Consider the following 26,947-nt stretch of genomic DNA (forward strand, 5'->3'; position numbering starts at 1 on the left):
GGTGAGGCCGCCCCAGGGCAGAGCAGAGCGGGACAATCCCCTCCCTGGCCCAGGGTTCCAGTGTCTCCCTCCCTCCCCACTGTCCCTCCAAACCACCCTCTTCAGTACTGTGTGAATTCAGGCTTTGGCTGCTTTTGAGCCCTTCTCCAGCTCTTTCCACACTATCCTACTTGGAGAGCAGCTGGAATTAGAAGATCATGGAAAGTGGTGCCCTGTTGCTGAGAAAAGGGGTGTCACTCCCTTCAGGGGTGATGTGATTCCTGAGCCTGCCATTGAGCCTTTCCTCATCCACTGTGTTTGCAAACAGCAGCTACAAACCTCAGCTGTGAGGAGGGAAGGAAATTCTCAGAGAACACACAATTTGGGACATTTCATTCACCTCCTTCTTTCTGAGGTTTAGGGAGATGGATGAGTTAATGTTTTCATCTTCTTTGCTAGCAAAAAAAACCACATTAGAATGAAAGTCGTGACGAGCTCCTGAGTCCAGACGGTGGGACTTCAAAAATGTGCTAAATATCATAAGATCAGTAACAAACCCCTGAAAGTTGGCGAGAACTGCAGTGTGTGAGTGCCCACACATCTCCCTGCCTTTGACAGCCAGGCTGAGGCTCAGGTGGGGCTCTGCCTCTTCCCCCCCACCCTGCCTTTCCCAAGCTGTACCAGGGAGGGGGGCAATGGGATCAGAGCAGCCTGTGTTTAATGTGAAGACAAGACATTCATCAGCAGCCTGATCTGGTAATTTCTGTGCTGGGTGGTGGCAGTGAGTGACAGCTCTATAATCTCACTTGGGGGAGTCATCGTGGGGGTCACACTCTGTCAAGGAAACCACAGGTGATGTTTGCAGCTCCTTCTCTGAGTTCTCCTGCTTTCAAAGCATCTCAGAGATTCCCTCTTGTTGTCTGCAATGTCAGGGGAGTTGCAATGAAATGTCATCCTTCCCCCAAAATATTCTGCCCGCAGATGAGATGTGTTGGTTTCTGACTGAGGTGGGGCATTTTTGGGTGCAGAACAGAGGAGCAGGGGTTCAGCACAGGGCACAGGCTGCAGCAGCAGTTGTGTGGCAGCTGTTTGGAAAATGGTGCCTTAAGGATGGCAAACCCTCGATGACCTCCCTCCCTCCAGGGCCTGACATCTTTTCACTCAAGCATTTATTAATTATTTCCCCACACCAAACCTGCTATATTGGGTGCCCAACGTGGCAGACACTTCTGTGGCCATGGTCACCCACCAACACCAAGTCCCCACCACAGTGCTGAGCCCTGTCACCCCTCTGTGTGAGGCACAGCATCTGCTCTGCTCTTTAGAGGATGGGACACCCACGTGCTGCACCCTCACAGCTTCTTAGGTGTTCAGGCCTGCAATGAGTCCTGCATCCCTTCCTTCAGCCTTGGGTGAGGGAGGGTGTCCCCCATGGCACAGTGACCTCAGGGCTGAGCACCCAGCCTGCTCTGGGGTGTTTGGGGCGTTCTCACGCAGGTTGTTCCTCTCCCAGGCAGCTCAGGTTGAAAGTGAAGGCCTGAAAGAGCTTCATCAGCTCTTTCAATCCCACTGGCACCTTCCTGCAGCTGTGGGGCTGGGATACCCCTGAAAATCACAGAATAATGGAATGGGTTGAGTTTGAGGGGACCTTAAAGCTCATCCAGTCCCACCCCCTGCCATGGGCAGGGACACCTTCCACCAGCCCAGGTTGCTCCAAGCCCCGTCCAACCTGGCCTTGGACACTTGCAGGGATCCAGGGGCAGCCACAGCTTCTCTGGGCAACCTGGGCCAGGGCCTCCCCACCCTCACAGGGAACAATTCCTTCCCAGTATCCCATCTATCCCTGCCCTCTGGCAGTGGGAAGCCATTCCCTGTGTCCTGTCCCTCCATCCCTTGTCCCCAGTCCCTCTCCAGCTCTCCTGGAGCCCCTTTAGGTCCTGCAAGGGGCTCTCAGGTCTCCCTGGAGCCTTCTCTTCTCCAGGGGAACCCCCCCAGCTCTCCCAGCCTGGCTCCAGAGCAGAGGGGCTCCAGCCCTGGCAGCATCTCCGTGGCCTCCTCTGGACTCTCTCCAGCAGCTCCACGTCCTCCCTGTGCTGTTCCCCAGGGCTGGAGGCAGCTCTGCAGGTGGAACAGCAGGTCAGCAAATAATTCCTGATAGCTTGAGGGTGATGCCTGCCTGTGCTTCTGCTATCAGGGGTGGAAGAGAGATTGAGGCACTGAGACTAAGTCAGAAAGCCCATGGTCCTTCCTCCCTGGCTTCCTTCTCTCAGCATGGTGATGTCCTGTTGTTGGGGGTGCAGGGGATGGGAGGGCTCTGCAGCTTCTCCTGCTCCCAGGTGCATCCAGCAGTGCAGGATCCCGAGGGACTGAGCAGAGGACAGTGTGAGCACACAGGAGGGGAGGGAGCCCTTTTTCCTCATCCCTTCTCAGCAGAGCATTCCTGGGTTTTAATTCCCAGATGTGCTGTGTCAAATACAAGAGCAGTGCTCTGGGCAGGGACTCAGACAGACCTCCTCCCTTCTGCTCTCTGTCCTGGGCTTGAGTTCATCTCCTGCCTCATTTTTTGCAGGCTCTTGTTGTATTTGTCATGGCAGACCCACTTCATTTGTCACTCCTTCCTGCTCAGGTTCCTGATCCAGCCCTTCAGTGTCTCATCAGTTCCTCTTGAATCCCCTTGGATGTGGTTATGATCTGGAGAGTTCCATGCCTGAAGTTGCTCCCCCTTTCTCTGGAGGCTCCCAGCAGCCACTGAGATTCTGCCAGGGGTGCACAGGTACAGCTTTCAGCTTGGGAATGTGCCAGGGAGGTGCAGGTGGACATGTTCAGGTTTCACAGGTCTGTGAAGGAGCCCTCCTTGTGCTGTGATGCTCCTACATCAACATCATCATTATCAACCAATGCTGGTGGTGTCTTTCACAAGAACCTGATGATTTTTAACCTGCATGTGGGATCTGACAGCTCTGCTCCCAGGATTTCTGTGCCCTGGACCAGCCCTGAGCAGCTGCTGAGGAATGGCTCTTCTTTCTGGGCAGGTGTGTGGAGCCACCAGTTTGCTGTGGGAGCTCACCAGTTGTCAGGGCCTGACCAGTCTGACCAGTCTGTGTGCAAAGCTTCATGCTGTGATGCTGTACTGAAAGCTTCAGCTGATTGTCCTAAGAGGTTCTTGGTTGTTAAAAGATCACAATTTATACACGTGGGCTTTGCTTTCCACCCTTTTAAAGAGCCTTTCCATTTCCCAAGGATTTCTCCCGTGCTGTGCCCACGGACTCACTGTTGTTTAAGATGTCTAAAACATATAGTGCTCTTCATACACAAGAATATCTCAATTTACATCCTCATTTTTGCTTAGCTACGTAGCCCATCAACATCTGGTTTGGCTTGTGATGTGCTGTGTTTGGCCAACCCCCCTCAGCTCAGCTCTTCCCAGTCCAGACTGACACACCAGTGCTGGGAATGTGACTGGGGTGCCACTGGACCTGGTTGTTTCCAGTCCCCCTGGGTGTCTGGAGCTGATGTAAACTCTTCCTGTAGTCTCACGTTGTTTTCTCTCCCTAATGCCAGAGTCACCACAGAGGCCACGCTCTGAAATGTCACCCTGTTGGTTCCTTCTGTGGGATAATGGGTCAGTGAGTTCAGCTGGAGTTCAGCTCAGACCATTTCTCTTAAAGGTTGGTGCTTCATGCAAATGTTGTTAGTGATCTCAGACAGAGCTGGGACACCTCTCCTCCCCTCTGCATGTTATTCCAGACACTCCATAGAGACAGGATTGATTGATGGTGAACTGCCCCTGGGGTCCAGCTGACCTATTCCACCACAGGTGGGCAAAGCAAAGGCAGAGGAGTGATGCTGTGCCACTTTAGCTGATACCTCCCTGGTGTGGGATCCTCTGCTCCATCAAAGCCCATTCAATATGTTCTTTAAAGTACCAGACATCCTCAGTGTCTTCCATATCACAGAATCCCAGGATGGCTCAGGTTGGAAGGCCCCACAGTGTCCCATCTCATCCCACCCCCCTGCCCAGCAGGGCCATCCCAGAGCACAGGGCACAGGATTGTGTCCAGAGGGCTCTGGAATATCCCCAGGGAGGAGACTCCAGCCCCTCCCTGGGCAGCCTGGTCAGGGCTGGGTCACTCCCAGCCAACAAGTTCTTCCTCCTGTCCAGGGGGAACTTCCTGGGCATCAGTTCCTGCCCGTTCCTCCTGGGCCATTGCTGGGCCCCCCGAGCAGAGCCTGGGCCATCCTCTGCCCCCTCCCTGAACCCCTGACACCCCCTGGGGAGGGCCCCTCTCAGGCTCTGCTCTGGAGGCTGAACAGCCCCAGCTCCCTCAGCCTTTGCTGCTCCCAGAGCTGCTCCATCCCTTGGGCATCTCCGCAGCCTGCGCTGGCCCCGCTGCAGGAGCTCCACACCAAGCCAGGACTCTACTGAAGCCTTTTAGTCCATCTCTCTTATCCTGAGGGTTTCTTCTCTTGGATTTGGTTGTTTATAATGAGCTCATGAGTTAAAAATGTTTATTTCACACCTTTTGTATTTAATTTCTCTCTTGTGCTGAATTGCTCGTGCCTGGTGAGATCTGATCCCTGGTTGCACAATGTGTATTCAAATGAGTGGTTGGTAGCTGACAACCTCTTATTTATATATAGGTTTATTTTTTTAATCACTGCCCTACATCACTCATTTATTAACTTCTTCAAGGCCTTGCATGTCTCAGATGCACCAAGGCTCACAAACATCTCAGCAGAAACCTTTTGTGTCCCTGACTGCAGGTGCTTTTCAACTCTCTCTCATTTAGATTTTCTTCTCAGTGTCCTGTAAATACCTTCCAGCCATGGGCTTCACTCCTGTTGTGATTATCAGGAATGGCTGAATTCCCCCCACCAGGCATGAGGGATCCCATCCTTCTTGAGGTTATGAGTCTGCTCCTCCTGACACACAGGAATTATTTGGGCAGCATTAGAGAAATTGCTTTGATTTTGTGCACTAATGCTGCTCTGAAGTTTTACCTTTTTTTTCCAGATCTTGCCTTGCTGCCTTGTCTCTGTCCTCAGCAGCTGTTTTAAGTAGTCAGACTTCTGCATTTGCCTTGAATATCTTCTGCCTCTTTTTTGAAGTTCCTGCCTTTAGAAATGGGTTTAAGTACATTTAGTCTTTCATTGCAGTGACTTCAGAGACCACTTGTACTGCAGCTGGTTTAAGTTGGCAGATTGCAGTGAAGTTCTCAGTGTATAAAGCAGAGCTTGGGACAGACACACACACCTTTGAAAGGTGACATTTTACTGTCCCCTCTTCTACAGACATTTTCTCCTGAAATATTTCTTTCTGTGGAGAAATATTCCCTTCCCAAAAAGGAGGCCAAGTACCACTGAGTTGGTGCTGTGCTGGTCTGAGTGATGGTTTTACAGACAGATCATGGAATCCCAGAATGGTTTGGGTTGGAAGGGACCTTGGAGTTCATCCAGTCCCACCCCCTGCCGTGGGCAGGGACACCTTCCACCAGCCCAGCTTGCTCCAAGCCCTGTCCAACCTGGCCTTGGACACTTCCAGGTGCTCTGTCCCAGTGTAATGCAGAAATTAAGCTGGGACTATTTTGTTCAAAATTTCCTGTTTTTTTTTAGTTTTTCCAGTTCTGGGCTGACCTGGTGTTTTGGTTCACAGGCTCTGCAACTCTGTCTCCGTGTGGGTACCCTGGCACTGCACAGCTCATTTCTGAGGTTCACATTTGAACTAGAGACCAGACAACATGTTTTCCCCTTCAGTGTTTCCATATCTCCTTGTTGATGAGCCCTGTGATAGTTCCTGGTAGGGCAGCTGCTCCTCTTTCAGCTCAGTTCATTTACTTTGTGTCACTGCTTCCTCCTGTATTTTTCCAGGATTCTACAGCTCTTTGGATGCACAATTAAGACATTTCAGCCTGTGCACAGAGCTGCTCCTCCAAGTTCACCTGTGGATAAAGCTCTTTCTCTCACCATTTCGATACGTTTCTTGGTGTTTTGGTTAAGCAAGAACATCAGCCCCTCAGAGCTGTTGTAACAGCAATCAATAACAACAATTGTATTTCTTCTGATAGTCTCCAGGAGCCCCAGGCAAGAAGTAACATTTGGCAATACAAGCACAGAGCAAAAATTCACTCCCAAGTAACCCACCTTCCCTTCTCTCATTATCAGCCATCATCTCACAGCTCGCTGGCAGCTCCTCAGATATGGCTCTTTATTCTCTAGTCTTTCCCCTTCACATGATGAGGTGGAAGGATGATCATTTTCCCCAGAAGTAGCATTTTTCTGGCCTATAACAATCTGCCATTTTTGCCACAACCCTCCCTGTCATTTATGTGTCCCCACTGATGCTGAAACCTTCTCCAGCTCAGTAGAGGCAAATTTAATTAACCTGCTATTTATTCCCATTCCCATCTAGATCATTAATGAGAGTTGTAATGAGTCTGGGTCTCATAGTGGTCCCCATGGCCTGTCTCAGCACAAGTCCTCCCCTCCACATATCAGCCAGTTAACACTGAGCCTCAGCTGGGATCCAGAAGGAGCCATTCCTCCAGTCCAGCATCAACTGTCCCATGTCCCATGTCAGGGGCAGCTCGTTGATGCTCTGCTGGGAATGGTCTTGCCTTGCCCAACCAACTGGGGATGAAGGTGCAGGTCTCTGCCTCGTCAGGCACTGCAGGGATACAACAAACAGATCTCTCCCCACACTGTGCTTATGGGGGACATTAGAATGGTCACACAGCAATGGACACCCCTGCAAAGCCTCCCCGTGCTCAGCTGGCCCAGAAACCCCCCCATGCTGAGATCCATTAACATCTGGAGCTGGGAATGGGCACCTTCCTGCTTGCAGGGGTCAAGAAAATTTGTGTGCCATAAAAGTCACCGAAATTTCACCTAAATGTCACACCTCGACTTTGCAGGCAGCTGGGATGAGTCTGTGGGCTGCAGGGTAGGTGCTGGCAGCTCCTGGGGACATTTGTCACTGCAGGAGCTCCCCTTGCCCCAGTGACTGGTCACTGCTTCACTCGTAGGATCAGAAAATAGTTTGGACTGGAATGAACCTTTTAAAGCTCATCCAGTCCCACCTCCTGCCATGGGCAGGGACACCTTCCACCAGCCCAGGTTGCTCCAAGCCCCGTCCAACCTGGCCTTGGACACTTCCAGGGATCCAGGGGCAGCCACAGCTTCTCTGGGCAACTTGTGCCACGGCCTCACCAGACTCACAGCCAAGAATTCCTTCCTTATAACTAAACTAAATTGAACTCCAGCCAGTTTAAAACCATTTCCCCCTGTCCTTTTTAACAGTTTGTCCCCACAGCAGAGTCCCCTTCCTGCTCTCTGAGCAGCTGGAGGGGAGAGGACAATGCAGAGACTGGCCCAGGAAGATGAACAGGACACTGAACATGTTTGATTTCAGCTCAGGCAGTGATTTTGAACAAACCCCCACCCCCTACCCCATCACGAGAAACCCCAGAGGGACCTTCCAAATCCAGGATGAGCTGGTTCCTTGATAAATAGCCTCTGGGCACCACAAGGAACACAGGCCATGCGTCACCTGCAGCGGGATGTAACCAGGGAAGAGGAGAGGAGGAAGAAATAGCTGCTGGATTTTAATGTTAGCAAATGTCAAACAGTACATTTGGGAATGGAAAGCACTTAAGGTGACCTCTAGACTGCCGGGAAAAGTGCTGGAGTATTTTGGTAGTAAAGGGGATTTAGGGATTCAGGAAGTGATACCTTAAGGATGAGGAACACTTGGTGGCTGCAGCAAAGGGTGCTGTCAGCTGGGAGGACTAAAGATGCAGAAGGAATGTCATCAATTCAAGATCTGTGTGCAGCCACCAGGTGAAGCCAGCAGTGCACATGGGGGAGACACAGTGGGTGGCTCCAGGGCAGCACAGAGACCTCCCCATGGACCAGACTCTGCAGAAGTAGAATCACAGGATGAGTTGGAGGGAACTTAAAGCCCATCCAGTGCCACCCCTGCCATGGGCAGGGACACCTTCCACCAGCCCAGGTTGCTCCAAGCCCCGTCCAACCTGGCCTTGGACACTTCCAGGGATCCAGGGGCAGCCACAGCTTCTCTGGGCAACCTGTGCCAGGGCCTCCCCACCCTCCCAGGGAACAGTTTCTTTCCAATATCCCATCTAACCCTGCCCTTTGTTAGTTTGAAGCCGCTCCCCCTTGTCCTGTTACACTAGGCCTTGTAAACAGTCTCTCTCTCCATTTTTCTTGTCAAAAGAAAAATGGCACTGCAAGGCCACAATCAGGTCATCCCAAAGCTTCTTCTCTTCTCCAGGCTGAACACCCCCAGCTCTCCCAGCCTTTCCTCCCAGCAGAGCTGCTCCAGCCCTCTGACCATCTTGGTGCCTCCTCTGGACTCTCTCCAGCAGCTCCACGTCCTCCCTGTGCTGTTCCCAGGGCTGGAGCAGCTCTGCAGGGGGGTCTCAGCTGAGGGGCAGAGTCACCTCCCTTGGCCTGGTGGCCAGGCTGCTTCTGATGCAGCCCAAGACATGTACAAAACAGTGCAGGATTTGTCCATGGTCCCCTTGCTGTCATCCTGTTTGCTCTGGCTGCTTCCTTCCCCAGAGCTCGGGGTGCCAGGGCTGCTGCTGCTGCTGCATGTGGAGGGTTTGGTTCAGCTGGGCAAGAGGGAAAATGGTTTGGGCTCTTTTCTCAGAAGAAGGGGTGTGTGAAGGGCATGTCACCCCAAATAACACCTCAGAAGGAAGATAGGAAGGGAGAGGCCGAGGGTGGTGAAGCAGATCTGGCAGCATCTAAATCCTTGGAGGAAATAGATTTTCATGAGGGCATAAGTAGTAAAGTAGGAACCTTTTGGATTCTAATCAAGGTGAGATTGGCCGAGTTTGCTCAGTGCTACACCTCTGAATAAGTTCTTAAGGAAGGGAAGGCAGAGACAGAGGCACACAAGAAAAGGACAGTTCAGAATTCCTGGTTTCACTCCAAAGTATTCATGGTTTCCCTGTGAGAGGTCCTGGGCCTAATGCCTGGGGCTGGAGGGGGTTTGCTGGGCTGGGAGGGTTTGCTGGGCAGTTCTGGGGGAGGTTTGGGTTTGACAGGTGAGAATACTGAAGAGGTTTGTAAGCCAAGGCTGACACAAAGCACTTTTGTGAAGTTGGAGTCTGGATGGTGCCCTCTGGAACCAGCAAGGTTTGGGTTCCTCGTCCTTGCTCCTGTCAGAAGTTGCACAAGGTATTTCCCCAAGGAAAGGAGAGTTTACTTCCACTTTGCCAGGGAAAAGAGAGCACGGGAACATGAGGAGACATTTTTTTCTGTCTTCAAATCCACAGGATTCACTTCTTGACTTGCATCATGTGAGAAATCCCAAAGAAATAACAGTGAATATGCTGGGATGAGCTTTTTCCAGGCTAGAAGAGGTGGGATATTTTGCTTGTAAATGAATATATTTCCTATCAGGGGCCATTTGGGTGCCTGATGCTATTGCTTCTGCAGGATTGAGCTTCCCAGTTGCATTTTCATGATTCTGATGTAATTTCTATTCATAATTTGAGCAATTTTTTTCCTTTTTTTTCACTCCAGTTAATTCCTTTGATAAGATGATTCATATTTCCCCCAAATCAGCACTTGGTCCTTGGTCTCCCTTCCGTGCTCAAGGAGGTGAATTTAACAAAGATGGCAAATGAAATGGAAAAAAAGTTCACTTAGCACCATGAAATATTGATAAGCACTTAGAACGAGGGGAAGTGAGTCTGCTGCACTGGGAGTGCTCTGTATGGAGGGAGGGACCTGCAGGGTGTGAAGTCTGTGTCCCCTGGAGATCTGCAAGTCCTGGCTATAGGATGGTGATTGCCTTCAATGAGCCTCATGGTTTGGCTCTTTTAATTAAATAATGGGCTTCAATCAGGGGCTAAACATCCCTTTCTGGGCCAAGGCCAGGAGTGGGACAGTGCCTGCCTTACCCAGGGTGGAGGAGTCAGGAAAGGTTATTGGGGTGGAGAAGGAAGGAAAGGGGACCCTGCACCAGGTGGAGTGACGGGGATACCCAGTCCTGGAGGAGAACAAGTCTCCCAGGGCAGTGCCAGGGGAATCTCTGTGTTTGTCTGAAATGATCCCAAATGCTCCAGCCTGTGGAGGCTGTGAAGGAGCATCACGTCAGAGGGATGCCCAGCTAAGGCACCATCCACTGGGAGTGGTTCATGGAGAGGGACAGTGATCCAGCCATGGATGGATGCACAAGCCTCTTCCTGAGGAGTTTGCATGGGAGCACTGCCAAAATTAGGTCCTGGCTCTAATTCCTTATAAATATCTGAAAGCCAGGGGAGTCCCAGAGGCAGGGAAGGCCAGTGCCCACCATTGGCTGGAAGCAGCAAGCGGGAAAGCCCAGGAGCTGAGGACAGGCTGGTCAGTTGGGTCTCTGTGCTGCCAGAGAGAGAGGAAATGTTAACAAAGCTAAAGATCAAAGGCATAGAAATACAGAGGAAAATACATAGAGAAGCATTGGCACAGGCTGCTCGGGGCACTGGTGGAGTCATCACCCCTGGAAGTGCTCAAGAAAGTGCGGATGTGGCACTTGGGGGCATGGTTTGGTGGTGAACACAGTTCTGGGTTGACGCTTGGACTTGGAGATCTTAGAGGTTTTCCCCAACCTTATGGATTCTATGATTCCATGAAATACCATTAATTTCCGCTGGTATTCTTAAGCCCAGTTGACTTCTCGGTTCCTTCTGATAGCAGATATTGCTGTCACTATTATTTATTAATCATGTTGCCTCAATGCCAACAAGCCCCAGGCACGGACTAATGTCCTGGTGCATTAGATGGGGACGAAAAAAACCCAGTCTCTGCTCATGTATCTGGATTATCATAATAAATTTAGATTTATGTCAGGCACTTGATTTACATGGTGGGGAATATACTCTCTATTGAATCAATGGACAGTTATTAAATGGATTAAGAAACAGGCAGCATAAAGCTCTCAAAATGCGATTGTTGTTGGGGGATCAGTGCTTAACAAGCTGCTTACACGGTGGCTTTGCAGGATTCAGCTTCCACCCTGCTGTATTTCACCATTTTCATGAATGATCTGGAAAATATGGATAAATTAGTTGCCCGTAAAGTTTGCAGCTGACTCAAATTTCACCTTGATAAATAATGATGAAGGCAAGTCTGTAATGCAGAGCAATTGCAATGGCCTGGTACCGGCAACAGAGAAACAACATGAATTTTAATAGAGCCCAGAGCTCGGTCATCCATCTCAGAGAGCAGAGTTCGAGCCACTCGTCAGGCTGGGACCTGCTGCTCCAGGCCAGGCTGCAAAATTGATTTAAGGGCCACGTTGAATAACAGGTGATTATGAACATTTAATGCCCTGTAGTGGGGAAATGGATGAACACAGTCTCTGGATGAAGAGGGAGGCTGAAGCCTGAGCAGGGAGTTTTTATCCACCCTGATTAGGAAGCAGGAAGGTGCTGTCATCTCTCTGGCTCTAACGAGCCCTCCAGGCTGGGAGTGGAACTGAGGGCTTTCAGCATGGAAATCAGAGGCAAATTCCTGGGGGAATACTGTGGGATCTCTGACCTCAGGGTGGGTGTCTGCTGGATAAGAGCTGAGGACAGCTCAGCCAGGCACCAGGAGCTCCAGCCTGGCTTGGCTGCAGGCCGAGATCCTTTCCCCGTTGCTCATTCTCATTTCCAGGAAAATGGGAAGTTGTATCATTAGCAGCCTATTGTATTCCTGCTTAGCTTGGCTTCACAGAGCTGCACAGCTCAGAGAAGTGTATTTTGCAGCTGTGGGTGTGCTGCTCCTCACCTGGGCAGTGTGGCTGATGGGGCAGGGAGGGGTGGCCAGCGCCGGGACTGCACCGGGAAAAACCACACCCGGGAAAGGCGGCGGGGCTGGGTTTGCACGGGGATTAAAACCCCGGCCCAGCTTCTATCTGGGGATGAAAGAATGAGCCACGTGAGCACAGCAGGGATGGATACCTGCCAGGGAGCTGGGAGGGATGCCAAGGGAGCTGAGGGAAAGGAGGGAGAAAGGGAGCATGGCTGGCTTGGGCTGCTCCCACTGCATGGGTGCAGGGGCTTGGTGTCCCCAGGGAGGGATGAGACATGTCCTGAGCTCACTGAAGGCAACATCTGAGGGGAGACCTCCCTGCAGTTCCAAGTGCCTGGGCAGGGGCAGAGGAGGGGCAGGGACTGAGCTCTGCTCTGGGGGGACCAGGGACAGCAGCCAGGGAATGGCTGGAGCTGTGTCAGGGCAGGCTCAGGTTGGATCTCAGGCCAAGGTTCTTCCCCCAGAGGCTGGTTGGGCACTGCCCAGGCTCCCCAGGGCAGTGGGCACAGCCCCAAGGCTGCCAGAGCTGCAGGAGGGTTTGGATGATGCTCTGGGGCCCAGGGGGTGACTCTTGGGGCTGGGCCTGTGCAGGGCCAGGGGTTGGGCTGGATGATCCTTGTGGGTCCCTTCCAACTCAGGAGATTCTGTGATTCTGGGATCTTTGCAGACACCTCACACATCATTGCCCAGCTCTCCTCCTCCACTGCTCAAGGTGACAACTCCTGGGCTGGGGTGGAGAGCTCTGGTCATCCAGGTTCAGCAGGGAGAGCAACAAGTTGTGAGCAGGGTAGGGAAATGTGATCTTCAGTCAGCCGTGTCTGCTCTCTCATGTTTTCATTGCTTTGGAAACGCGGTTGTGTCTAAAACTGAAGTTAAAATGTTCTCCCTGTCCTACTTGTGTTGCCTGGGGCAGTAACTCCCAAGCTGTTTCTTCAGTCTGCATCCTTGCAGACAACCAAACTCAGGTCACGGGGAATTTCTGGAATAACTTTTCCTTCCAGGTTCTTTCCTAAACTTCATCCCTCCACTGCACATTGTGCAGATGCTGGGTCTGTAAGCAAAAACTGAGATAAACGTCATTGTAGAGGAAAACTGAGAGAAATGTTGCCTCGTGCAAGGGGGGCTCTTCCAGTGCTGAAGCTGTGGGGGTGGGATTTGCATCTGGCAGGTGGGGTGCAGTCCCAGATGGCTGGGGGAGAGCAGGTGGAGATGCCATCTGGAGCTTTACCTCTCCTTTCTCCGAGTCACTCACACACCAATGCCAGGTTTGGAGCTGCAGGAAACTCTGCTTCTTAGTAATAATGTTTTGAAGCTATCCTGAGATACTTTAGAGTCCACAGGAGATCTAAATCATCCCTGGAACCTGACTTTACTTTCCTTGGATACCTGTCTGCCCTTGATTTTTCACAAATATGGCACAGAAAACACTGACTTCTGGAGGAGCTGCTTGTGATTTACAGTGCATATTTTCTCACTTCATTCTTCACAGCATGGGGATGGAATGGTGGCAATATCACAGATGATCCTGTTCATGCAATGTGCTGGTTGCATCCCATCTGGATAAGATAGAAATGAGGATTGTGACCACTTGTGATGCTCTGGGAATTGGGCACAGCTTCTTTCAGTCTCTTTCTTGGGCAACCTGGGATCTGTTCGGATTTCCTGAATGTCTTAGTTTAACAAGATTACAACTTAGAAACTAAGAAACTTCAGGTGGAAGTGTGGAAAAGGGAAAGAAACAGCTTTTTATTAACAAAATCTGAATAAACAACAAATGGTGCAACCAAAAACTTTCAGAAGAAACAAAACAGTCCCAAATCCCCAGCTGGGGGGGAGAAACCCACGGCAACCTGGGGAGGGGGTTGGGGAAAGGCAGGACTGTCCCTGCAGTTTAAAAGCTGCTCCCAGCCACGTGTGCTCGCAGCCAGCAATGAAGGAATCCCTTTTTTTTCCCCCAGACAGTCTTGAAAGCAGAATACCTCGCTCTGAGATGGGTCGGTCTCTCTCTCGGTCGTTCTCCGCGAGGTGTCCCGTGGGGAAAAAACTTCCTCTCAGGAAAAGAGAAAGAGGCGGCCAAAAACTGGACTCCTGCTCTGTCCGGTCTTGGACCACAACCCAAAAGCCCCCGAACAAAGGATTCCCCCAGCTGTTCCTGCAGCCACCGCTTCCCCCGAGCCCTCCCCCTGTCCCTGCTCCTGCGCTGCCCCGCTCCCGGAAAAAAGAGATGGGGGGACGGGGGAACGGGACACTAGGGAAGAAAAAGGAAAGTCCAGCATCTCTTTTCAAACCTGTGACACTGAGCTGGGTAAGGAATTTAGCCACAATAACTCTTGGGAAAGGCAGTGTGGCAGGGAATAAATTCTCCCCTGTGAGGGTGGGCAGGCCCAGGCACAGGTTGCCCAGAGAAGCTGTGGCTGCCCCTGGGTCCCTGGAAGTGTCCAAGGCCAGGTTGGACGGGGCTTGGAGCAACCTGGAATAGTGGCAGGGGGTAGAACTGGAGGAGTTTTAAGGTCCCTTCCAACCCAAACTATTCCATGATAGATAGCTGGGATAACACCGTGGCCATTTGTGACCGTGACATGAAGAAAATACAGATGTGACATTTCATATAATCCCAGAATGGTTTGGGTTGGAAGACACCTTAAAGGTCACCTCATTCCAACCCCCCTGCCATGTTCTCCTAGTCGTGAGGATGGAAGCCTTTTCCTCCTTGGCTCCCTGTGCTCAGTGTGGCCGAGCCCAACGTGGCAGCAGGTGCCCACTGCAGCTCTGGGAGGTGGGTTGGGATCACAGCAGGTACTCAGAGGTGCTGTCTGTGATGGATTCATGACAAGTGGACTTGGAGAGTTCAGCACGTCCCTGCAGGCTCCCAGGGATCTGTCCTGCAGCAAACCTACAGCCTTCCTGCCCATCCTCTCATCCCCTTTGTGCTCATTTCCTGGAGGTGCCAGAGCTACTCCAAATACTCGTTCCAGGCCATGTGCTTTCCCCTTCCCTTGGGCACGGGGTGCTTTCTGCCTCTCATCTGACTTCCACACCAGATATTTGCCTTGGATCCCTGCCTTTGTCACACGCTGTCCCCTGCACTGGGTATCTCCATGAGATTTTTGCCTCTCCTCTGGCTGTGAGTGTTGAATTTGGTGACTGCCAAGGTGTCAAACTCACCTGCAAATCCAGTGTTCTCTGCTGAGTGCACAGGCTGATGCTGAGATGCCTGGGGGGAGCTGTGGTACAGGGACCTCTGAGGTGCCACAACGGTGCAGAGGACACCAGAGAGGGCCATGACAGTGCCAAGACTTGGCATCATGTCTTTGGGAGAGCTGAACATCCATGGTTATTCCAGTGCTAACCAACTGCATGTGACTACATCCTGAAAGGGGACACATCTCTGCAGTGGTGAAACCAGTTCACCTCTGAGGAAGAAAAGGGGAACATTGGGAGAGTTTGGATGAATCAGCAGCATCTGGGACCTGCACTAGCTGCAGAGGAAGGCCCAGGGTTGAATGTTATCAGGCCAAGACTGAATAGTATAAATGCACAGAAGAGGCCTTTTTTTACAGGAGTTCTCCATGTTTTCTTCAAGCTCATAATCTTCTCCTTTTCAAAGGTCAGAAGCTGTTCCCTTCCAGATGTTCCAAAGATAGTTGGAAACAGGACAGGTGGAAAACACAGATTTATCACATATTACATTAAGAACTGCTGAAAATTCTGCTTCTGCTGATTGAACTGGCAGAGACAGTCCTACCAGGTGAGGGGGCAGAGCTCAGGGCTGGCAAGAGCACTCACTGAGGCATGGCCTCGGATATCCATAGGAAATTCCTCTGCCTATCCATAGGAAACTGTGGTAACTAGGTCAGCTTTTTAATGCCTAACAGGAGAATCTCATCTCAAAGCAGTGAGCAAAGTTGATTCCTCTTTTCAGGAAAGCCATTTTAAGGAGCATCTCTAACCTGTGTTAGGTTGGGATGGCCAAGTGCTTATTTACTCCTCCCTGTGAGGGTGGTGAGGCCCTGGCCCAGGTTGCCCAGAGAAGCTGTGGCTGCCCCGGATCCCTGGAAGTGTCCAAGGCCAGGTTGGACGGGGCTTGGAGCAACCTGGGCTAGTGGAAGGTGTCCCTGCCCATGGCAGGGGGTGAATGAGATGAGTTTTAAGATCCCTTCCAACCCCGAGCAGTCTGGGATTCTGGGATTCTATGACTATTTCTGTGAACTGCTGCAGTTTGGCTGAAGGACCAGGGCGATGTCACTGCTTACAACCAGCTTACATTTTAAGGTTTGGGCACAACAGTGAGCTGTGATAATATTTCTTCTTGAAGGGAAGTGGATATTTGGGCACGTGATTTGTTGCAGCAAAGGGTCTCACGGTAAAATTCATAACCACAGACGAGATGGCAGATGCAATTCAGCATTTATAAACACAAAGTAATGTACACTGGCAACCAGCCCGGAGCCTGACCTAAACAAACACCACGATGGGCTCTAAATGAGCTGCTGCCACTCAGCAGAGGGATCTCAGGGACTTTGTGGAGGGCTCTCTGCAAAGCTCAGCTTGATGGCTGTGAAGGCAGGCGGAGTGCAGGAACTCAGGGCCAGAGCAGGACATCTAAACCTCTGACAAGTTCATCTAAACTTCTGCAGAAATCCATCTAAACCTCTGAAAAGTCCATCTGAGCCTCTATAATTGTCCATCTGAACCCCTGCAATTGTCCATCTGAACCACTGCAGAAGTCCAGGCTGCAGCTGCATCCCAAGGGTCGCCCTCCCACCCCTACAGCCAAGAGGAGAAGATGTAGAGGTACAGCAAAAATGTCTGGAGCAGCATTCCTAGCGACCTAGGGCTTGGAAACATCCTGAGAGAGGGGAGAGAAGGTTCCATAGTGTGTTAAGGAGAGAGGGCAGCTCTGCCTCAGGCTGGCCCTGGGCCACTCTGTGCCCAGGCCTTGGAGAGGATGCCAAGGCCATGGTCCCACATTCAGCATTGCTCTCCCAGCCGTGGCTGCTGTGTCAGACCAGCCCAAATGTCCCTCCTCTGGCCCTGTGCAGCTCTTCTCACCTTCTTCTACTGGAATTAGGGCTGTTCTTATTTCCTGGTCTCCTAGGGCATTACTGGGCTGTAACAATTGATATCAGTGTTATTGCTAAACAGGGACCCAATGACTCCTCTATTTAAATCCCTTGATATTTTCCCCTCTCAAGGTTTCTGGTGACCTTTGCTTCAAAAGGCTTTCATACCTCATGGCTTGCAGCAAGCCTTAGAAATTCAGCAGGAGGAAAACCCTCTGGCTAGAGAAGAGACTTCCAATTTTTTGCTCCTCATCAAACTCTCATTTAAATGGGCTGAAATATAAACTGTTAAGCAGCACCTTTTCCTTTCTCTCCCTACTCTTGCTGAGGGAGATGCTGGCAAACCACCAAAAGCATAACCCTGCCCAAATGTTCTTGGGTTAAACCCATCCTGCTGGCAAAATGCTGAGAGTGCTGGAGAGCCCCTGGCAGGGATGGGGAGCCTTGTGAACTGGGAGCTGCTTTGGCACATCCCAGGAAAGGATGGAGCTGCCCCAGAGAAGGTTTGTGCTGCTCTCAGCTCACGTAATGAGTTGTGTAGCTCAGCCCTAAGCGATGCTGAAGAATCAGCATTCAAACTCCCCTGGAGATTTGTGAGGATGGATTCGAAGAATTGCACATGATATAACTCACTTTTACCTTCTTCCCTTAAAATTATCCCTGCAATATTAAGTCCAAAAATCACATTAAGGGAATATGATTTAGGTGGAAAAGATGAACACCTAGAAGTTAGGAAATGGCACATCTCTTGCCTCCCTCCCCTGCCTGGATGCATTACGGAAATGACCTTTCATTCCTGACCACAGGTGATATTTTTTCTGCTGAAATCGTGTCTTGTTCAGGGGAGAGCCTGGACGTACCAGAGAGGCTGTGCTGCCAAAGGCAGTGAAGAGCAGCACAGTCCCAAAGCTTAATGGATCTGAATGCAGCCCCAGAGGATGTGGGATCAGAGGATGTACCTATACAAGTCAGGGGTGGGGTTCAGATGCCCGAACGTTGCTGCCTGCTGCCCTTTACATCCCACCCAGGTCCAGCTGCTGGCAGAGCACAAATCTCACAGAGGAGCTGTGCCAAACCTGCCAGCTCTCCTGCTGGCCTCTCAGACCCCCAAGAGTGTCTGAAAGGGAATTAGCTCCCTATTTTTAGCCAGCTGGGATTCATCACCAGCACAAGGCGTTTTGGTGTGAGCTGGGACTTGGAGCTCCAGCCCATGGACATGGAGCTGAACTGGTCAGTGGAACCTCAGGAGCAACCCAGTACCCAGGGGCTGCCAGTGACCCCCCTGACTGTTTGGCCTCAGAGGGGTGTCTGACACCCCAACACCCCACGGAGATGCAGATGTGCCACAGGACCTGCTTCAGCCCCAGGCTTTCCTGCTGCAGCTCCTGAGGATGCTCCGCAGTGGGAGCTGTGCTGGGCCCTGGCTCTGCTCGTGTCTGCTGGGGATCCCGGAGCTGTCACACTGGTGGCTTCCCCCAGGTGTTTGTGTGGTGGAAGAGCATCACTCCTGTCCTCCCCTTCCCACACTACAGCCACTCCAGCTGCACCATCACGATCCATCCTTGCTCTCCGCAGCGGAGGGAGGGAGGGAAACTCCAGCATGGGATGAGACTGGTCCGAACTGATTCTCCTTCTTCATTCACCTCTCAATTCACCTTCGCCTTTAAATGCATGGAAGTGCTGCCCTCTTCTCTCTGGCACAGGTACAGTGACAGCCCAGCCCCACCTCTGGCCACAGGACAAAGCAGGAGCTGCTTTGCGGAGCCTCTTCCCGAGCCACGTGTGGAATTTCAAACAATGCCCACTCCGAACAGGGAATTCAGCAGCAATAGCGTGTCCCTACTATAAACAAAGGCCAAATGCTGTGTGCATCAGCAAAAGGCTTTGTGTTGTAAAGTACTCCCTTTATGTCCAAGCAGGAGAGAATTCAAATGATTATTGACCCTCCTCTGCAGGAAAGCCACATTATAATATCTCCAAATCAATAGAGACAAGTGCAGAGCAGCACAGAAAGGCCACGGCTCTGGAAAGTGCAAAAAATTGCATTTTGCTTTGGCCTCTTCAAAAAGTTTGCAAAGCATCTGTTAGAGGCCCCCGGAGCCTTTTCTTTCTAATTGCCACGTTTGACAATGTGGTGGCACTGGGGACTGGTGGGAAGACAGATAATGGACCCACTTTAATTGCTTCCCAGTTCCATGAGTCATAACACTCGTGAGATGGCAAAGGGGAAGTGCAGCAGTTTGACTGAAGGAGCTTTCTGGCTTTTAAGAAAGCTCTGGAGGAACAAATGCTAATCTCAAAGCCAAAGTCTTGGAGGGACTGAAGGTTCCAGGTACTGGATTTTCTTTCATGTTTTGCTTTTGACAGGAACTATGGAGTTAAGTTTTAACCATGCTCTGAAAGAGGGAGGAATGATTTTGGACTAAGAGATCAGGGGATGGATGCCGTGCCAGGAGCCTTTTTCTCAGGGAGGGTTCTGAGGTGGTGGAGGGTCCGGTGTCAGACGGTGGTGGGAGCACACTGAGCATACAGAGCTCTGGGGGGATTCATCTGGAAGGCTCAGGGAGGATGCTCCCACTGGTTGCTGAGCTTGGCATGTACTTCTGGGAATGGGCACACAGTGGACTCCTGACCTCCCTGCTCCCCGTGACACCAGGGAATCACAGAATCACAGATTGGGTTGGGTTGGAAGGGACCTTAAAGCCCCGCCCTGCCATAGGCAGGGACACCTTCCACTAGACCAGGTGGTTCCAAGTCCTGTCCAACCTGACCTTGAATCTCTCCTGTACTTCTGGCCTAAGGGCAGAGCACGTTTTTCCAGGAAAAGGAAGGAGCCCACAGGCAGAGCTGAGCCCAGAGCTCAAGGAACACAAACACTGGTGTTTGCTGCCTGTGCCAGCCAGGCTGGGAGTGGATGGGCTCTTTCTGCCCAGGGCCTCTGTGCTCTTTTCCCTCAACCAGGGCTTTGACCTTTCTGCTGAGGGCAGCCCCCACTGGGACCCCTCAGCATCACAGATCCTCGGTGCCCCCTGGAAGGAGCAGAAGCCCACAACACTCACACTGTTCCTGCTGTTTTAAGCTGTGTCTGTCTGTGTCACCTCTGCCTGGCCACACTCTGAAGGTCTTCATCCTTCCCCTCTGCTTTGTGCCAAGAGCAAGAAGCTGCAGTGTGGTGTCCAGGGCAGGGCACAGGGTGTGGGCACTGCCAGGAGGTGTCCCAGTCTCTCTGGTTTGAAGATGGTTTGCCTGGGCACTGCTTTCACCTCAACTGGACAAGCCCTGGGACATGGTGGTTGTGAAGGATGGGAGGAGGATGGAAAGCAGGAAGTCAGGAAAACAGGAGGAACAAGGGGAGGTGGAGATGTCACCAAAACTCAGGAACAAAACTCTCTAAGGCTGTAATTTCAGTATTAGGAAGCAGCATTTCTTTATTCTGGCCTGGGTTTGTAGTGAATCATTCCAGCTCCACACACCACCTGTCAGGATTTTTCACTTATTTATACATTTTTAGCAAATAAAGAAATTAATGTTCATTGGTTCTAAGTTTCCTAATTCTCTTCATTAATTAGTATTCTATCCTCTACTGGTTATTGATTTCTTGCTTCTTGTGCTAATTTGGTCCACATTCTTTAGTCCTCCTATCATTCTTTTCTCAGACAGGGAATCTCCTCTATATTTTCTGATTACTCCAACAATCCCTTGAAGGACCATAAATTTAAGATCCCAAATGTCCAATCTTCAACTCCCTCAGGCTTTGTTTATTGAAGCTTATCAGGGCTAGTTTAACAAACTTAAAGTTTTGGTGATTTAATGATTGAAGTAACAATAAGAGCCTGGGGGAAAAAAGAAACTTAAGGAGCTAAACCTACTAATTAAACATTATTTTGGAAAGTTACGTAATTCCAACAGAGAGAAGCGAAGAGAATAAGGTGGAGCACCCTGTGCTCAGCTGATGGGTGTTGGGGTGGCCAGTTCCTGTGGACACACTGCAATGGAGTGCCCAGATCAGTGCTCCAGCTCCTGCCTCTGCCACGGCCCCAGCTCTGTGCTGGAGGCTGAGGGAGGGGATGTTCCACACCAAACTGTGCTGCCCAGCCAGCACAGAGGCACCTGGGGCTATGCTTTGTGTCCCAAAATAGGTGCCTGTTTCCAGCTGATGGGCTCCATCCCTGGGGCACAGGGCAGTGACACCATTGGCCTGGATGGATCTTGCAGGGCTTGGTCTAAAGAAAGAAACTACCTGAAAATACGAGGGTATATTCCAGCTTGTTCCAGACCCGAACAACCTCTACTGGGCCTCAAACCATCTTAAAACTGTTTTAAGGTAGCAACCTTCCTGTCTGTGCTCATCCCTGTCCTGAAGTGGTCACTTGGCCCCTGGTCAGAAACAGCAAGGTGGTTTGCCTGGAATTGCATGGATCAAAATATCCCCGTGCAAGGTCTGGGTGGATTGTGGCACTTGGTGGCCACTGTGGCCGGGGACACACTGACACAAGGCACAGCTGCTGGCTGAACGTCAGGGCTGCAGAAGGCCTTGGAGGAGTGGGGAAAAGCCATGTCATGGTCCCTCCAGTCTGTGCCACGCACACCCTGGTCTGGCTGGGGAGGGAAGCGTTACTGTGGCTTCCCATGGCTGTCATCCCCTCCTGCACCTCCTTCTGGCCCTGCCTGCCCGGGGACCCTGGGGCCAGTGCTGGTGCTGAGCTTTGTCACGGATCAGGGCTGAGCTGCACGGTGGGAAACACTGGAAAAAGGCTTTGGGGGCTGATTGACAGAACTGTCTGTGGTGGAAGGAGCTAATCCAGGCAGCTCATGAGCACCAGGTCCCTAATGAATGCACACAGGCTGGTCCTGCCTATAATTCATGTCCCTGTGCTGCTCCACTGGTTCCCAACAGTGCCACTGAGGCACTGCAGCCCCCGGGCAGGGACAGGGAAAGCCGTGGTTCAGAGCAGAGCAGGATGTGCCCCTTCCCTTCTGCCCCTCTGTGCTGGGCAGAAGCCCAGTGTGTGTCCAGCTGTGTGCACACCCAGGAGCTGGAACAGGATCTCACTGCCCAGCCCTGGCAGCTCAGTCCATAGGAAAGGGCTGGTGGTGTGGGCTCAGGGCACAAGGGATGCAGAGGGTGCTGCCAGGATGGGGTGCACAGGGCAGGGTGCTGTTCCCCCCTGCTCCCTGTTCTTCTGCCCCCAGGTATCCATGTATTTATTATGCACTTGCCTCTCCTGGCTGAAGCTGGAATGGGAGTGTTGACTGCGATTCCTCTTGCACAGGAACATGTGTTTGCATTCCCACCCCTGGGTCACATATTCCTAAGGCATGTGGGATCATCCAGGTTGTGGCTGGATTTCCCCAGGTGGGCTGTGGGCCCTGGCAGGGGGAGCAGCAGTGGTGTCCCAGGCTGAGCACTGTTTTCCTGGAGTGGGTGGTGTTGCTTGGTGAGGTGAATCCCATTGCTCTGGTGCCACCCCAGCCCCCATCACCTGAAACATGGAACTGAAGAAGGAGGTTCCAGAAAGTCCTGCTTCTCTGCCCACGGGTTTTCATTATCAGCTGGAGAGGAAATGTGCTGGCCAGAGAGTTGCCAGCATTGTTTTAATTTCCCAGGAGGCTCCTCTTGGTGTGACATGTCTCCAGTAGGGAATTTCAGTTGTCTTGTGTTCCTTTGCTTCATACAATGGGACGTGACATGTCAAAACATGACAAGCCAGCCAGAATGTGTCATAATACTGCACTCAACACGCTGCCTTCCAGGGTTGCTCAGCAGCTAATAATATCAGCCTCAAATTATCTCTGCGTGCTGAGCTGTTCTTTTTCTCCCATGTGGACTATGAGATATAGGAGTCTGCTGCCTATATTGGACTGTTGGATCACAATAGATTTATCAGCCACACACAGTGAATCATTTTGACTGGACTGAAACCCAAACCTGGGATCCCGTTATTGCAGAAAAGCGACTTTCCTGCCTCGGCTTTTCTGATTGTTTTGGCTCAGTAAACAGTTTGGTGAGATTTCTGTGTAATTTAATCCCTTATCGTTGGTGTTGGAGGTGCTGTTGCTGCAGAGGTGGTGTGATTTCAGTAGCCACACGATTGCCGTGCAGGCTCTGAGGGAGGGGAGCCGGCGGGGCTGGATGTGACTGTGCTCCCTCCAGTGTTCCCACCTTATCCCGCTCGGCAGCGTCGTGCTTTCCTGCCTGGCTTTTTGAACTCTGCTGTTTTACCTTACACTGTATTGAGGCATCAATGTGCCTGAACAATATTTTCAGTCTTTCAAGGAAGGAAAACCCCTCCCACAACAGCGAAGAGGCAAAGCCGCTGTTGCCCGAGGGCTGGAGATCCCCGGGGATGGGGAGGGATGTGTCTTCTTGCCAGAGGTGCTGGGATGAGCTGGGAAGGAGACACACGTGTCCCTGCTCACACGTGGGATTTCCCAAATGGGGCCTGCTGCTGCTCCGGGTGCTGCCCGTTGGTTTTAGCTCCCGATCGTGGTTTGGAGGAAGGGCTAATTGCTCGTAAAGCACTTGCTGCTAATTGCTGGTAAAGCACTGCTGGAACTGCCTCCCTTCCCCACCACGGGCACAAACAGCAGCTCTCTCGCCAGGTTTCTCAGCTGTAGGTTCCCACTGACTCTCCCTCCCAGGTCCCTTTGCAGAAGATGATGCTCTGCCCATCCCTTCCCTTCCTCCAGGCTCTTTCCCAGCATCCCAGCTGGGGCTCGGGAATTTGGTGAACCAAAATGCTCCCTTGTGATTCCGGGGCAGCCCAGCTCCTGGGGAGCAGGTGGGGCATCATTAGGGAAAAATGTTCCTCTCAGGGGCTTTTCAGCCCTGGTGGGCTGCCTGGGACACATGGAATCTACTTCTGCCTGGCAAACTTCATAGAATCCCTGAATCCTTTGTGGAATCTCTGAATCAAGCCTTGCATGTGATTTCCTCCTACAACAGCATCACCCTCTGTGGAAAAACATGCTGTTTCCTCCTCTTGCTTGGTGGCTGCACAGATGCAAAGGAAAAAAAAAAGGGAGAGAAAGGAAGGGAAGCAAGAACATGTGGCTTAAAGTTTTGACCAAGAGAAGGAAAGGATGCTCTTGGCTCTGAGACATCTGCAGGCAGGTCTGACCTGAAAGTTATTCTGGGAATCTCTCACAGTTATTTCTTCCAGGAAGACCAAATCAGTCCAAAATTATTTGGGGAAAGTCACAATTAGGTTTTGAGAGCAATGTGGAGACACCTGCTTGTTTCAGAGAGTGGTTCAATGATCCTGAAAAGCAAGGAGTTGGTGGCACTGCTGGGATGGGACTCAGAGCTGCCTGGGACATCCCTGTGGGTGCAGGTGAACTGGTCTAAGTGTGCCCATGGCAGAGAGGAATGGCCCCAGCAGGCAGTGCCTCTGCTCCCAGGTGAGATCTGTGGAACGAGGCTTGTGTTGGATGCGCATCCAGGACCCAAATCCATGATGATGATCCTTCTGTTTCCCCACAGCTGTCAGAGGCCTCCCGAGTGTGCAAGGCCGAGGAGGTGCTCAGACTTCATCTCTACAAGTGTATATTGATTTAAACTATTGAGTGGAGTGGTGGAACATTGTAATTATGCATTTTAATTGCTGGCTCCCCTGGCATATGTTGTTTGTGGTTGGTGGTGACACACTCACAGGGGTGATTTCAGGCTCCTCTATTATCTGCAGAGAGAAGCTCTCCCATGACCCTGCCTAATTTACATACCATTTTTTTTATCCTTTAGGAAGCAAACTGCTGATTTTGGTGCTTTGCTTGAACATCCAGTCAGAAGTGGAGTCTTGCCCCGGGGCCTGCGTATGCTACAGTGAGCCCAAGATTACAATAAGTTGTCAGCAGCAGGGACTGACAGCAATCCCCACGGAGATCCCCATCCAGAGCCAGCGCATCTTCTTGCACAACAACAGGATCACCCTCGTGAGGTCCACCAGCTTCACCTCCTGCCGCAACATGACCATCCTTTGGATCCACTCCAACAACATCAGCCTCATTGAGCCTGGAGCCTTCTATGGGCTCAACAAACTGGAGGAGCTGGATCTCAGCGACAACACGAACCTGAAATCCATCAACCCCGTCACCTTCCGGGGGCTTGTTCACCTCCACACCTTACACCTGGATCGCTGTGGGCTCCTGGAGCTCTCCACGGGGCTTTTTCGAGGGCTGTTCTCCTTGCAATATCTCTACCTTCAGGATAATAATCTTCAGACCCTGCTGGACGACACCTTCATAGACCTGGCAAACCTCACCTACCTGTTTTTGCACGGGAACAAAATCAAGAGCTTGTCGGAGAACGTCTTTCGGGGGCTTATCAACCTCGACCGGCTGCTCCTGCACCAGAACAGGGTCAGCCTGGTCCACCGGCGGGCTTTCCATGACCTCGGCAAGGTGATGACCTTGTACCTGTTCAACAACAACCTGACGGTGCTCACGGGGGACACCATGGCCCCCCTGGTGTCCCTGCAGTACCTGCGCCTCAACGGCAACCAGTGGATCTGCGACTGCCAGGCCCGCTCCCTCTGGAATTGGTTTAAGCAGTTTAAAGGATCCTCCTCGGAGCTGGAGTGCCACCTCCCCCCTCGCTTGGCAGGGAGAGACCTCAAAAGGCTGCAGAGCTCTGACCTGGAAGGGTGCGTTGACTCCTTCAACCAGATACGAACAAGTGTCTTTAGCACTAAAACCAGATCGGGGAAACTCCCAACTGGGATCCCCCCTCTCGGTTCCCACGACGGCTCCTCCAAGTGCTGCCAGCCAGAAACGGATAAGTCTTTTATTTATGAAGCAAAAGGCAAGGCAGGGCCTTCTTCCCACAGCAGCCGCTCGTCCAACAACCACCTCAAGGAAAAGGAGAACATGTCCAAACCCAAGTACATGGAGACGGACCCTTCCAAAAATGGCAGCAACAAGCAGATAAATGATTCCCCCTTTGGGACCTTCCCCAGCATTGTAGACCCTCCTTTGACCAAGTTGAGGCCAGAATTTCTAGAGCCTATTGAACCTTCCACAGTCCCAACCAAAAAGAGGCAGGGCTGCTCTAAAAAGAACAGATCAAAGGCCCAGTGCCGCCTCACCCAGCAAGGGAACAGCTCCACGTTACAGCTCAGCCTCAGCCTTTTGATCCCCCCCTTGGTGTGGAGCTTACTGTTATTCTGCTAAAATTAACTCTTTTCCTGGGTTGATGACACTTTAATACTAGACTTTTGCTGACCTCCATAAATGTTGCAAAACAAAAGCAAAACTACCATCCACCCTGAGAAAGCTTTGTTACACAAAAGTTAACTGGATGCCTTTATTAAAAAAAAAAACAAACAAAAAACCCACAAAACAAAAAAAGACAAACACCGAGATGTACATAATTTATTTGTCCTGAAACCTGTGAATTATACCTTTGGTCTTCGGAACTGCACTTGCCCACAAAGCAGCTTTTGCTACAGCAGATGGTAAAGAAATATGGTTTATTTACAGGAAAAAAAAAGTGTAAGAAATGCTCTGAAAAGAATGTCTAAAATCTGTTTGTAACTCGCCATCACACTGAACAATGTTGCAGGTTCCCATTTGCAGAGGTAATGAATTTGATGCTGTTTTAATCCTATGTTTATGAATATTGCAGTTTTTCCGTACTCATTCCATCACACCATGTTTACGGGCAGGATTTGTTAAAGAATGCTGCCTTTTCCTTCACAAGATTGCAGTATATATAGATATGCATTTTATTTTACTTGTGTACAAGTATACAAAAAAAATATAAAATAAAGATTTCTTTTTCCTAAACGGTTGTTCATCTGCAAGGGGTGAAGGAGGCTAAGCTGAAAAATTCAAAGGATGTGGAGTAATCTATGATCTGAAGGCAGGTTGAGCATTTAACACGACAGTAATAAATAACATTCTGGGCATGGTTATGCAACCTTTAACTGGTGCCAGCAAAGGGGTTTGTTGTGAGAAACATGCCCTGGTAATGCTCTTGTTTCTCTCTGAACTATCCCAGGCCTGACCTCGTTCATATTTCAGGATGCTCAGATTAGCAGGAGTTATTGCCCAGCCCCTCGGGGTTGGGGACTCCTCGTTGCAGGTGGAGCAACGTTGGAAAC

General features: G+C 51.1%; 1 protein-coding gene across 1 annotated transcript in view; it reads left to right on the forward strand.

Annotated features, from left to right (window-relative positions):
• Positions 1–26,630, forward strand: part of RTN4R (reticulon 4 receptor) — an 87,318-nt gene extending 60,688 nt beyond the window's left edge. Inside the window, exon 2 of the mRNA XM_027670524.1 lies at positions 24,589–26,630. Coding sequence (XP_027526325.1) covers positions 24,589–26,015 — 1,427 coding nt within the window. The 3' untranslated portion in view covers positions 26,016–26,630. The remainder of the gene's footprint in view (positions 1–24,588) is intronic.
• Positions 26,631–26,947: the final 317 nt, after the last annotated feature.

The sequence above is a fragment of the Neopelma chrysocephalum genome, unplaced genomic scaffold (assembly GCF_003984885.1).
Source record: "Neopelma chrysocephalum unplaced genomic scaffold, ASM398488v2 Primary Assembly neopelma1_96873, whole genome shotgun sequence".
In the NCBI taxonomy this organism is placed as follows: Eukaryota; Metazoa; Chordata; class Aves; order Passeriformes; family Pipridae; genus Neopelma; species Neopelma chrysocephalum.